The 14,348-nt window shown below is 39.8% G+C and overlaps 1 protein-coding gene across 1 annotated transcript; it reads left to right on the top strand.

Moving 5' to 3' along the window:
* The first annotated feature begins 7,061 nt into the window (after positions 1 to 7,061).
* Positions 7,062 to 12,460, top strand: LOC134497222 (vomeronasal type-2 receptor 26-like). Its single transcript, XM_063302894.1, is given in 6 exon segments — positions 7,062 to 7,352; positions 7,636 to 8,058; positions 9,150 to 9,377; positions 10,191 to 10,317; positions 11,560 to 12,153; positions 12,156 to 12,460. Coding segments are annotated over 6 exon segments (1,968 nt in total).
* Positions 12,461 to 14,348: the final 1,888 nt, after the last annotated feature.

The raw sequence follows: 14,348 nt of genomic DNA, 5'->3' as shown, positions 1-14,348 counted from the left end.
TCTGCCTCCTGAGGAATCTGTATAATGACCAAGTAGAAACAGTAAGAACAGACCATGGAACAACGGACTGGTTTATGATTGGGAAAGGAGTATGGCAGGGCTGCATACTCTCACCCGACCTATTCAACTTGTATGCAGAACACATCATGCAACATGCTGGGCTTGAGGAATCCAAGGCTGGAGTTAAAATTGCAGGAAGAAACATTAACAATCTATGATATGCAGATGATACCACTCTGATGGCTGAAAGGAAAGAGGAACTGAGGAACCTCGTGATGAAGTTGAAAGAAGAAAGTGCAAAAGCTGGATTGCAGGTAAACCTTAAAAAAAAAAAAAAAGATTATGGCAACCAGCTTGATTGATAACTGGCAAATAGAGGGAGAAAACGTAGAGGTAGTGAAAGACTTTGTATTTCTTGGTGCGAAGATTACTGCAGATGCTGACTGCAGTCAGGAAATCAGAAGACGTTTAATTCTTGGGAGAAGCGCAGTGACAACTCTCGATAAAATAGTTAAGAGCAGAGACATCACACTGACAACAAAGGTCTGCATAGTTAAAGCAATGGTATTCCCAGTAGTAACATATGGCTGCGAGAGCTGGACCATAAGGAAGGCTGAGAGAAGGAAGATCAATGCTTTGGAACTGTGGTGTTGGAGGAAAATTTTGAGATTGCCTTGGACTGCATAAAGATCAAACCAGCCCATACTCCAGGAAATAAAGCCAGACTGCTCACTTGAGGGAATGACATTAAAGGCAAAACTGAAACACTTTGGCCACATAATGAGAAGACAGGACACCCTGGAGAAGATGCTGATGGTAGGGAGAGTGAAAGGCCAAAGGAAGAGGGGCCGACCAAGGGCAAGGTGGATGGATGATATTCTAGAGGTGACGGACTTGTCCCTGGGGGAGCTGGGGGTGTTGATGACCGACAGGAAGCCCTGGTGTCGGCTGGTCCATGAAGTCATGAAGAGTCGGAACCGATTGAACAAATATAAAACAAAGGTCTTCCTAGAGCCCAGATGTGTTCTCCAGATTGAAGAGAAACCCAGGAATCACCCCATCTTTTTTCCACATGGCTAGACGTAGGTAGGTGTCATGTGCTGCCTACTACTGAGTAAAACACAGGCACTAATTCAGGGAAGATCAGGTTCTGGTTTATTTCAGCATAGTGCATAGCCAGAAAAAGCTGAGAGTGAAGGGAGCGTGCCGGTGTGGGGTTTAAATAGCCCGCACCGGTCAGCGCCCCTCCCACCTTGGGTTGTGTCATCCCCCCAAGTCCTGTATGCTCCGTTGCTGGTAGGTGAGGGGTCGCGGGGCCCCTGCTGGTGCCCCGGGCTTCGCTCATAATCGTTTTCTTCCTCCGGCCGGTGATTGCTGTCAGCTGGGCAATATCCGTTGCGTTCCTGCTGACAGCTTCAGGTGTGCCTCGTGATCCGCCCTGTCTTTGTCGCTCTTTCTTCCCCCTTTGTGTTCTAATGACTGGTGCTTCCGGCCGGGGCCGTTCCCTTCTCCTCGGGGTCTGTGTCTGTTGTTGTGCGTGCTTTGCTTATCTTTTAATCCCTTACTCTTGTTTCCATGGTATTGTCATGTGTGCCGTTGTGCTGATGCATTCAGCTCAACGGTGCTCATGACAGTAGGAGACTGCAAAACAGAATTTCGTGATCAACTGGTAAGCTAGCAGCCGGGAGGTAGGGGGTTCTGTGCTGAAGCCTCAAATGGACTCAAAAGCCGCCCACCCCATTTTGAAAACATTGTTTTTTAACTTTTTAAATTATTATTAAGGAGTGGTTGTCTGCAAAAAAGAAATGCAGAATCTCTTAATGGATGTCATTACATTTGGAAGTTATCAATTGGTTAATTTGGATATATATATATATATATATATATATATATATATATATTCATTCATTCATTCATTCATTCATTCATTCATTCATTCATTCTCTTATTTCTCTTTAAATTGGATTGTTGGATTTAAAGACTTTCACTTCTTTACTATTGTTTTTTTCGAAGTTTGAAGGATTACAAAAGAATTACCCATGTCGTTGAATTTGTGGAGCTGAGCTTTGACCTATCTCCTTTTGTTCCCATAAGAACTTTTCCACCCTCTCTGATTATCACTCTTTCTGAAAGACAGCCTTTTGTCTAATATCCTGAGGCACTAGAAGGCACCATAATGTTCTGTGGAGGCATATGGAAGATTTTAAATATATATTTTAAGAAGCTGTACCTCAGAGATAGAGAGATAGAAGATCACACTTTGTTAACACTTGGAGGAGAGAGAGAGAAAGAGAAAGTGTCAGAGTTACTTAATATTTGGATTAGGGACCACCAGGAATTTACAGGGATGTAGGTTAGACTGGGAAGTCAAACCAACATCCCAGAAGCAGAAATGAGTAAGTATTTCCATATGTTGTCATGAAAACTATGCAGATTGTCAAAGCTTGATATAATGTAATGGTGGCAACCAGCATGTGGCTTTTGGGTCCTCTGGTCTAGATGCAAAGGGCACTTTTTTTTTTTTTTAAGATTTCAGGAAAGAGCTGTGTATTTATAGGGATAATCTATTTTTTGCAGCTGCTTACTGATATCATTTTATTGATTTTATGTATATATGGGACGTGCTTTTGACCCAAAGGGTCAAAAGTTCAGTAGGGGGTTCACAATCCAAAAATATATAGAGGAAACAAGCAACCATTTCAAATCATACCATAGGAATAATCATGTTCGTAGGAATAAAACAAGTTATCATAAAACAAGCTACAAAATGATATCATCAACAAACATCCATTTAGGGTCTTGTGCTTTCTAAAGTATGGCTCCTGAAGGCCTTCTGGAAGAGCCAGGATGTATTAGTCTCCAGAATGCTGGAAGGGAATGTCTGCTTCTAAGCTTCCTCTTATGAATATCCCTATACCTTGGCTCTAGAAACTCTCACACCTGCTTCTCTATTTGCACTCATTGGCTGGTAGGTTCTACCTAAGCAGATGGACTTGAGAGGACTCACCTTCATATCAGGCTTTTGTGAGTTATTTTCTTCCAGAAATATTGTCTGCCTAACAAGGTAGTCTGGACTAAGAAACTGATGCCTCTATAAGTCAGAACTACTTTGATTCTAATAGCTATAGCAATATAATCTTGCAAATCAGAATGTTTCCCTTCCTTTCAATTTTATGGGAACTAGGGAGGGGCTTGTCTGAGCTGTTTCCTCATGTTCTTTCTTGGCCTGGGTTCAATCCCTCTTCTTTGAACATTGCCTTGTAGCAGTTCTTCCTCCTCTCCTGCAAGGCCATTCCTGATGCCCTCTACAAATATTGTTATGAGGGACCTTTTTCATTGAACACAGAGATTATGGTGATGCTTTTATTCCACTGCATGAGATGTGATTGGTTAATTCATTCCCATAATTTATGTCCCATCTAATTCTATAGATCTTGGGTAGCTGCATTTTCTGTATTTTCTGTTGGTTGTATATAATTTAGGACAGTTTCAAGATAGTAAAAAGAACACAATAAATAATTCACAAAAATGTTAAGAACAGAAAAAGAGTGTGGTTTGACCACAGTATCAGAACTTGGGAAGGATTAGGACTGTGCAATGCTTGGAACCCTATTCCTAAAAGCTTCTTTGTAGCTGATGGGAAAACATATGAAGCTTGGTCTGCAACTCTTTAAAACAGCTGCATCTTTTCTTGGGATCAGATGGTAGCTGCAAAGGGGCGCAGAACCATTCTAGGAAAGTACATGAGTGCTTTATAGAGTTGTAGGTGGGTGCTGCATTTCCATTTCTGTATCTCCCATGCACCTGTCCTTTCATGAATAGTTTCTTAAGTATTGCACAGCTGAAATATTAAGAGTATTATTCCCATTATTTTGAAGCAGGAACCTGTAATCTTGACCAGGTGTTCTCTTCACTTCTATTGTCATCAGGACTAGAAGGATGATGAAAGGGAACCTAGAAGGGGGTCCCATTTAGAATGAATGAATGAATGAATGAATATTAGGCAGAGTAGTTGAACTCAAACTTTTGAGTGTTACTCTATGAAAACTTTAGTTTTAACTGATGGGGGAGAGCACAAATTCACGTTTCATGTTAGAAACCCTATTTTAATGTTTTTAATGTTTCAGAAGGATATATTGAAAAGAAAGAACATAAAAAAATGGGCATCCATCCCAATGCCACTAATTAGGAATATTTAAGAATGATGTATTTTATTTATTTTATTTATGTATCAAATTTGTCACTGCCCATCTCCTCCAACTGGAGGGACTCTGGGCGGTTTACAATATAAAACGATAAATATATAATATAATTCCAATATAAAATACACTATAAAACAATTTCACAAAGCTACCAAATATAATAAAATCCAGATGGCTGGATTAAAGGAAAGCAAATGTGAAGAAGCAATTTCATGGATCTCATCTAGTAGAAATCCAGACAATAAATATTGCATTGGGTCAGTTATATATCCTAGGTCCTTTTGTAGAACTTAGGAAACATAAATATATTTTTCTGTCTTAACATTTCACCATTTTGCAGTGGTGAAAGAGATGGCCATTCTCTTGGTAGAACCAGATTTCCATTTGTGTTGTTTTCTGCCAATGTAGAATCAAACTGATTCTAAGTTACTCGTATTTCTCTCCCCATGGAAATAAATTATCCCTCTGCCCCAAGGAGCAGAAGACTCTTGTCATGAGTTCTGGGGAGAAAACATGAACATTTTGAAAACATTAACTGTTAGGGGAGGGCACAGATTCAGTTATCATGCTGGGAACCCATTTTAATGCACTTTCAGAAAGAAGCATTGGAAGGAAAGACAAGAAAAACGGCATCCTTCCCAACCCCATTAATTAACAATATATAGGAAGGATGTAATTTAAAGGAAAGCAAATGTGAAGAAGTCATTACATGGATCTCCTTTAGTAGAAATGCAACACATAAATATATTCATTGGGTGAGTTATGTATCCTGCATCCTTTTCTAGAACCTAGGAAAAGTCAATATATTGTTCTGTCTTAAAGGTAAAGGTTTCCCTCGACGTAAAGTCCAGTCGTGTCCGACTCTAGGGGGCGGTGCTCATCTCCGTTTCTAAGCCTTGGAGCTGGCGTTGTCCATAGGACACTTCCGGGTCATGTGGCCAGCATGACGACACGGAACGCCGTTACCTTCCCGCCGAAGCGGTACCTATTGATCTACTCACATTTGCATGTTTTCGAACTGCTAGGTGAGCAGGAGCTGGGATTAACAGCGGGAGCTCACCCCGCCACGCGGTTTCGAACTGCCGACCTTCTGATCGACAGCTCAGCGGTTTAACCCGCAGCGCCACCGCGTCTGTTCTGTCTTAACATTGCAATATTTGATGATGCCCATTCTCTTGATAGAACTGGATTTCTGTTTTGTTGCTTTCTGCCAACATACAATATAACTGACTCTAGGTTATGTGGGTTTCTCTCCTCATGGGAATAAATTATCCATCTGCTGCAAAGGAGCAGAAGACACTTCTGGTGAGCTCTGGGCAAAAAGCATAAACACGATCAAAAGAGCTGTTTAGGATTCAAAACGTTGCATTCAAAGATGCAATTATATGTCTCAGGAGTTAGTGAAATCAACGTTATTTCAGCCAACCTATTGTTCAAAATTTTCCCATTAGAAAATAAGTCTAAACTTGTCTACTGTGCCTCTGATATTCAAAGGTGGAGGAGGGACCTGAAGTAAGTGGGGCTTAGAGGACTTCATCTTTCAAATCCCGCTTTTTAAATCTTGTAATATCCATCTGAATTTATAACGCTGGCAGGCTCAGCTGATCATCATGGACTTGCATTTATCTCCTTCTTTAGGGTGAAATTGTGACCAATCTATTTCTTTCAAGAATGATATCAGCCAAAATCAGGTGCCACTGAAGTTGGCAGTTGAAATCAACTAGACTGTGCAGATGCAGAAAGCTAATTGTTGCCATCAGCCGGTGAAACAATCTCTGCTTTTGAGTCTGATCCTTAACATAGTGGGAGAAATAGTTAGTCTGAAGTGTCACATGAGTGATCTTCTTCCTGTTTCTCATGAATGGTACCAGCCAGGTGATGTCCTCATTGGTGGGATGATTTCTCAGTTTATTTATGCATTCAGAGAAGATTTATTTGAGAAAGTGCCTTCGCAGAACCAAGTCGAGTTTGCCACGTAAGTGTTTTTGTTTTGGCCACTCTGCATCTGCAAATATGAACCAGGTTACTAAGAAAGGTGCAGCCAAGTATCTCTGTGTTAGAGAGACAACTTTACTTAGGCTTGGATCAATTTAATAGTTTTCTCAGTGTTTGGCATACTGTTCAGTAACCAATATGTTGGTCCATTCTTAAGGAGAATTCTATTTTAATTTGGAAGATTGGTCTAAGTATCTAGAGAACAGCAAAGTGCTAGGATATATATATATATATATCAGACAATCTCTTCTATTTTTCATGGTCTGTAAGGCTTTGGTATCTAGCTTGCAAAAGAAAACAATACTCTATTATAAATACTATTTTCCTTTTGCTGGCCTGTTGATTTAAGCTGCGATTTTCCAATTCATTTTAAAATTCTGCTATAACCTTGACTTCATTTATACTTTTCTATGCATATGGAACTTTCTATTCCACATTTCCTTGTCTTCTCCTAAGAATTACAGTTGTGTTTTCTTATTTGCTGCCCCTGTGCTCCAACCTTTGTTCATTTTTTTTTCTTTAAAATCTTCATATGTTAAGCTGTTAAATATATTTATTTATTCAAATTGTATGGCAGTCACCAAATGACTTTAGGTGGTGAACAATAATAATAAAGAAAAACAATTACAATGAAAAATGAAATTGAGTTCAAAATTAAAATTTTATCTGTTTATCTGGTGTTAATCTCTCCCCTTCATATTACAAACCACATTTTAAAAACTAGGGGACTGTTATAATTTAGTTTAGGAAAAAAAAAAACATAAAATAAAAAAACATTTTTTGCAAACAAGAATGGGACTGTTGTTAATGATAGATGCCTTATTTCTGCTCATGGGTGGAAAAGAATGAACTTCTACTTGCAGTATGGTAACAAAGTTCTACCAACACACCCTTGCCCTGGCCTTTGCTGTGAAGGAGATCAATGAGGACCCCCAGATCTTGCCTAATGTTACCCTTGGGTTCCATATCTATGACAGCTACTATGATGCTAGGATGACCTATCGGACCACCCTGGACTTACTTTTCAAGTCAACTTGCTTTCTCCCCAACTACAAATGTGCCAAGCAGAAAAAACTGATAGCCATCATTGGAGGACTTGGTTCTGATATCTCCTTCCACATGGCAGATATCTTGGGTCTGTACAAGATTCCACAGGTAGGATTTTGTGTTATAATACATGGAAATTACATTTTTTTTCTTACATTTAAACTGCTGTTGATCCAAAGGAGGGAAGGCTGTTAACTAAAAAATATAGTAGAAAACGCATTATGCAGAAATAACTTGGAAAGAAAAATCTTCCCAAAGAATCAGTGACTGTTGGTTCTCCATGCAATGACAAATTGCTTTATCAAATATAGCAAAATCAGACATAGGGAGATAAAGATGCTCCTGTTTAAAAAAAAAAAAAAGAGGATTATAATTGTACATTCCATTTTAGCTCACATATGGCACATTAGTCCTTGGGAACACTGATCACACTCTGGTCCCTTCATTATATTCCATGGTCCCAAATGAAGCACAACAATATTTTGGGATTCTTCAGTTGCTTCAGTATTTTGGATGGACATGGATAGGGCTCTTTGCTCATGACAACAACAATGGAGAAAAATTTTTGGAGGCCCTGGAAGCTTTGCTTTTCCAGAATGGAATCTGTGCAGCTTACAGATTAAGAATTCCACAGCGAATCCGTCTGGATAACTTTGAAGAAATGATTGATATAGCATCATACATTCATGTACCTTTAACTGATCACAGAGCCAATATATTTATCATCTATGGAGAATCAGTGACAATGGCACAGCTGAAAACCATCCTATTTGTACAAGACCCCAGAAATAAAGAAACAGATTCAATCAGAAAGGTGTGGGTCATGACAAGTGGAATTGATTTCACACTACCATGTGTTCAAAGGAGTTGGGATCTTGAGTTATTCCAGGGGGCCATTTCCTTTACATTTCACTCAAGAGAACTTCCGGGGTTCAGTAAATTTCTTGAGGTCATAAAACCTTCCTGGACTCAAAGTCAGAGTTTCCTTCAGGAGTTTTGGGAGAGAGCATTTGACTGTATTTTCCCAACTACTGATATGGAAGTAGAGAAAAACGAAATGTGTAGTGGAGAAGAGAGATTGGAGGATCTCCCTGGGCCACTCTTTGAAATGGGAACCACTGTATATAGCTATATTATCTATAATGGTGTTTATGCAGCAGCACATGCTTTGAATGCCATGTTCTCATCTAAGTCCCACCAGAGTTCCATCTTGAGGATTAAAACTGCTGCACCTTTTGGACTGCAACCTTGGCAGGTAATGGTAAGATAACAGAACAATGTTATTTCAATGAACAGACTGAGTTTTTTCTTTAGCTATTTCCAAGATTAGCTAAAAATTTAGCCTGTCTTTTCATAGACACTGGTGACTGCATAGTTTCCTTTATTTGGGACCTGAAAATAATGATATATTCTGCAAGGTGGAATAATATGCTCATTTTCTATTGCAAGCTAACCCTGTGTGGTCGTGTTTATTGGGACATGGAGATCAAGATAAGGGGGGAAATCAGGATCCTGCTGGCTGAACTATGGGACAATGAAAAGAATTGCACATTGTTTTTAGCCTTTGCACATGAAGTAGGGAACAAGATTTTACCAAGACCCATTCCATACTGGGCTCCACCCCTTGAAAAAGCTAAAACTACTTTTTAAACAACTTTTCGTAAGTTCTAAATATTCTGGCTTCATTAGAGGCAAGAGATGGAGAAGAAATTGGACTGAGGTTTATTTGAGTTCTATGAGGCTCAAGGTCATGATATTTCTTCGCAAAATTTAATGACTAGAATGAGTGAAGTAGATTTATCTCACCAAAACTGCAAGAAGAAATGAAATCTAATTCATTGTTAACCCCTTTTGTTTTCTTCTTCTCAGTGATATATGCTTTTTTTTTCTCTTGCTATCCACTAGCTCCACCCATATCTTCAAAGGGTTTCCTTCAACAATTCAGCTGGTGACACAGTGTCCTTCAATGAGCAAAAGGAAATGAGAGGTGGATTTGACATTGTGAACATGGTCAGTTTTCCAAACAGGTCCTTTGAGAGAGTGAAAATTGGATGGATAGACCCATATGCGCCCCATGGAGAAGAATTCACAATTCATGAGAATCTGATTATGTGGCACAGAGTCTTCAATCAGGTATGGAACTCTGCATCCTTAAAGGATCCTCCTTTCTCTGGAGGGTTCATTATATTTATTCCACTTCAGATCAAATCTGGGCTACTGAATATACATGGCACTGCCAGCCTTTAGCATCTTGGGCAAGAAGTCTTCCAGAACACTTGCCTCACTGCTCCTACCCTCTCTCTCTCTCTCCAATTCCAGATGTTGATCAGCCCTTCTTTCATCCATAGCCTGTAGAAGAACAAATTATTCAATCTTTTTTCCTTTCTGTTATCATCATTTTAAGAACCAGCCAGCTACTCTAGTTAGTAAAAGTTCCCAAAAGCTGTGGAAAAAGGAGGAAGAGGCAACTTTTGTTCACTTCTTTCCTCAGCTTTTCTCCCTAGCTTACAAGACATAAGTAGGAGCCAGTAGTGCCTCCAGAAGCTGCTTGCCCTAATGATAGTACCATATGATGTTTACTACCAAAGCTTAACAGAGACGTGTCAAAAGGCTGTCACCGAGTCAGTCTCACCATGTTCCTGCTGCTGGTGACATCCTGATCCCTCTCTACCCACCAGCCCTGTGTAGGATCTTCTCCAAAGAACATTTGGATCTTGATTAAGATGAAAATGCTACATATTATCCCATGATTACCTTCTAGGTTCAGAGCCCAGACTATAGAAGCACTGTTTCAAAGACTGGTGCAGAATTCAGATTTCAAAATGCTGCAGCCTATTTCAGAAAATGTTACGATTCCTGTATATGGCCTTATCAAGTCTTGCTCAAATATTGGGGATGTATGGGACACATTTTTCTCACCCCAGTTCCCTTCTTTTTTATGGTCAGGTCCATCCCCTTTCAGCATGCAATGAAAGGTGCCATCCTGGAAATCGAAAGGAAAAGAAGGAAGGAGAGAAATTTTGCTGCTATGAGTGTGTTCCCTGTCCCGAATGGGAGATTTCAAACAAGACAGGTACAGGATCTGCTGCAGTAACAGGCCCTTGTTTCTCAGTCTTACAGCAATGACTTAAGCTATTACATGAAGCAGCCAATCAGAAGTGCTAATTGACATCTCTGCCTTATGACCATTTTTCTAGCCAGTTCTAAAGATTCTTCATCCATTCTTAAAATAGATAATGAAAGAATAAATAACATTAATGCATGAATTATCCTTTGGACTAGAAGCACAGGAGATCTCAATTTAAGGAAAACACCAGCAGAAAACACAAAATGCTTAATATAAGATCCTTTTATTAAGATCTACCTAAAACCATGATAGGTTTAATATAATATAATTCATATTACGGTTGTTTCAAGAGAAATGACTGATAGAATACAAACAAAGCCAAGATTGATTAATATGTAGCAGTTTTTTAAATTTGAAAAGATGCCACTGCCTTAGGAGTTGCATTAACTTTAACAACTAAGTCCCTTAAAGCAGTGACATCTTTCTTCTTTTATTATATTTTTTTCAGGCTGATGTAGGTGTTTATCAGATATCATGAGAAGTGCTATTCCTGTGGTTTTGTGACAGTGGAAATATTTCATAAAGATCATTTTTGAAGTAGATGCAACTCGGGACAAAGATAGATAGATAGATAGATAGATAGATAGATAGATAGATAGATTCACTCACTCACTCACTCACTCACTCACTCACTCACTCACTCACTCATTCATTCATTCATTCATTCATTCATCCCTAAACCTTGCAGAAGCAAAAGACTTTATACTTAGGTAAAGGTAAAGGTTTCCCTTGACATTAAGTCCAGTCGTGTCCAACTCTAGAGGGTGGTGCCCATCTCCGTTTCAAAGCCGAAGAGCCGGCGTTTGTCCATAGACACTTCCATGGTCATGTGGCCGGCATGATTAAATGGAACACCGTTACCTGCCCGCTGAAGCGGTACCTATTAATCTACTCACATTTGCATGTTTTCAAACTGCTAGGTTGGCAGGAGCTGGGACTAACAACGGGAGCTAAATCCGTCATGCGGATTTGAACCGCTGACCTTCTGGTTGGCAAGCTCAGTAGCTCAGCAGTTTAACCCGCAGCGCCACCATGTCCCTCTTTATACCTACTTTATGCTTTATACTTAGCAGGTATATAATTGGTGGAATATTTTAAAATTATTTTTGGATGAATGGGTGGTATACAAACTCTACAGGGGAGGCACAGAAATTGGCACTGACATGAAATCTTCTACTTTTCTTTAAGATATGGAAAATTGTTTCAACTGTCCAGAAGATCAATACCCAACCAAAGAAAAAGATGACTGCATCCACAAACTTGTAATGTATCTTTCTTACAAGGAACCTCTAGGGTTTATTTTGACCTCCATTTCTGTTTCATTGTCTTTGATCACTGCTCTCATATTAGGAGTATTTCTTAAGCACAGAGATACCCCTCTGGTCAAAGCCAACAACCGGGACCTCACCTACACTCTCCTTATCTGCCTCCTCTTCTGCTTCCTGTGTCCTCTCCTGTTCCTTGGTCAACCCAACAAAGTGACCTGCCTACTCCGACAACCAATGTTTGGCATCATCTTCTCCATGGCTGTTTCTTGCATCTTGGCCAAAACCCTCACTGTGGTGGTAGCTTTCATGGCTACCAGGCCAGGCTCCAATGTGAAGAAGTGGGTGGGGAAAAGGATGGCAACCTCCATTGTTATTTTCTGCTCTCTCATTCAAGTAGGCCTTTGTACCATCTGGCTTGCATCTTTGCCCCCATTCCCACAGTTGGACATGCATTCCACAAATGAAGCCATCATCAAGGAATGTAATGAAGGTTCTCCAGCCCTGTTAACTTGTGTCATGGCTACATGGGCCTGCTGGCCCTTGCCAGCTTCTCTGTGGCCTTCTGTGCTCGCAGATTACCAGACAGCTTTAATGAAGCCAAATTCATTACCTTTAGCATGCTGGTATTCTGCAGTGTTTGGGTGCTGTTTGTTCCAACTTACCTGAGCTCAAGAGGAAAAGCCCTGGTGGCTGTGGAGATCTTCTCCATTATAGCTTCCAGTGCTGGATTACTGGGATGTATCTTTTTCCCTAAATGCTACATCATTATCTTGAGACCTGAGCTGAATATCAAGAAGCACCTAATAAGAAGAAAGAATTAAAGCAGTGTTTCTCAGCATGAGCGAGTTCCAAATATGTGGACTGCCAGAATCCACGGGAATAGCTATGGTGGTTGGGAATTCTGACAGATGAAGTCTGCACTTCTTGGAGTTGAGGAAAACTGCATCAAAGGATTTTCTTGTTTTACCATTTCTTACTATATTCAAATAGTATGAGTAAGATGTTGGGATCAAAGTGTTCATTTTATGATCCATTTTATTTGTGTATATTTACCAACAGAGCCATACAAATCACTCAGACCTCTCCTCTGAACATTGAGGTAGCCTTCTTCTCCAAATGGTTCGTCATTAAGATTTCAAGGATTTTCTCAAAACATGTGTACATCTATGTGCTTTTGATTTGCCACATTGCCAGAGGACCTGTTCAAATTTTCACTAGGCACCAAGAATCAGGATAAATGAAGCAGACTTTTGACATACTGGAGAGGGCAACAAGGGAATCAAAGGAAATTCATATTGAGGTTTACAGCTTTGGTAACAGGAAAAGTACCTGTAGATCAAAATATGTTCGACAAGAAATCTAAGTTACAGATTTTTAGAGAGGAATATGGCAGCCCTATTCCCACCTAGGTTAATCTTAAAATGGTAGTTAGTAGTTGGATTGGGAACTACCAGGAATTTCCATGGAAATAGGCTAGATTGGGAACTGGGAAAAAAAAAAAGGAAAGAAAGATTAAAAGCATCCTGAAAGAAGACAATGAGGAGAAATCATCTGTTACTAGAGAACTAGGATTGGCAAAGCTTAAGGTACTCATTAATAATACTTTGAAGGTACACATGATTATTTAAAAAAATAAAATTAAAATTTAATTTATTAAAATAAATTCAATTAAAAAGTTAGTTTTATGGGCAGACTGAAATCAGGAGATACCTGAGAAGAAGACAGGTGAAATAAGGACACAAATTAACAACATTGCAGCAAGATTTCCAGTATTTCCAGTATGCATGGAGTTTGGTTATTAAGTCAGATAATAAAATTCAGTTCTATGTATTTAAAGAGGACTGTATGTTTATTTACTTAGTTTTATTTATTCATCAAATTCATATGGCTGCCCACCTCTCTAAAAATGACTCTGGGCAGTGTACGACCAGGCTATAAAACAGGAAAAAAAAATCCTTTCTCACCCCTATGGGTGGTATGTGTCTTCCTCAACCTCGGGTCCTCTACCAGAGGCCTGGGAGTTTGAAGGTTCTGAGCAGTATCTTAGCTGTTCCTAGCACTGCCCTCTTCTGGACAGAGAACTCTGATGTTGCTCCTGGGATCTGTTGGAGCCCCTCTCCCAGCTTAGGAGTCACCGCCCCAAGTGCCCCTACAACCACTGGGACTACTTTGGCATTCATTTTCCACATCCTTTCCAAGTCCTCCTTCAGGACCTGGTACTTCTCCAGCTTCTCATCCTCCTTCTTCCTGATGTTTCTGTCACTTGGCACCACTACATCGATTACAACTGCTGTCTTCTCGTCCTTGTCTACTACCATGATGTCTGTTTGATTTATCTCTTTTTAATCATGGAGAATAAAACATTATGTGCCTCTGTGTGTCTGTTTCTGTATGTATGTGTGTGTACAGACACACATACATACATACATACATACATACATACACAGACATATACAGACATACACACTTACAGACATACACACTTACAGACATACACACACCTTGCCAGTAAACAGATACCCTGCTGGTACAGTGAGCTGGTCAAAGGAGGACATGGAGGCTGCAGATGTGAAGATGTGCTAGTTGGAGTACAATATATGGAGATTTCCACCACAAATCCAAAACCTAGAGGCTGTACACCAGCCAAAAATTGGGCCGGTAGGGTTTGGTAAGTGTCAAAGGCTGGATGAAACCTAGAACATCCAACCA

This window comes from Candoia aspera, chromosome 4, assembly GCF_035149785.1.
Source record: "Candoia aspera isolate rCanAsp1 chromosome 4, rCanAsp1.hap2, whole genome shotgun sequence".
Classification (NCBI taxonomy): Eukaryota; Metazoa; Chordata; class Lepidosauria; order Squamata; family Boidae; genus Candoia; species Candoia aspera.
The sequence above is the reverse complement of the archived record's forward strand: the minus strand, read 5'-3'. Positions and strand labels throughout refer to the sequence as shown.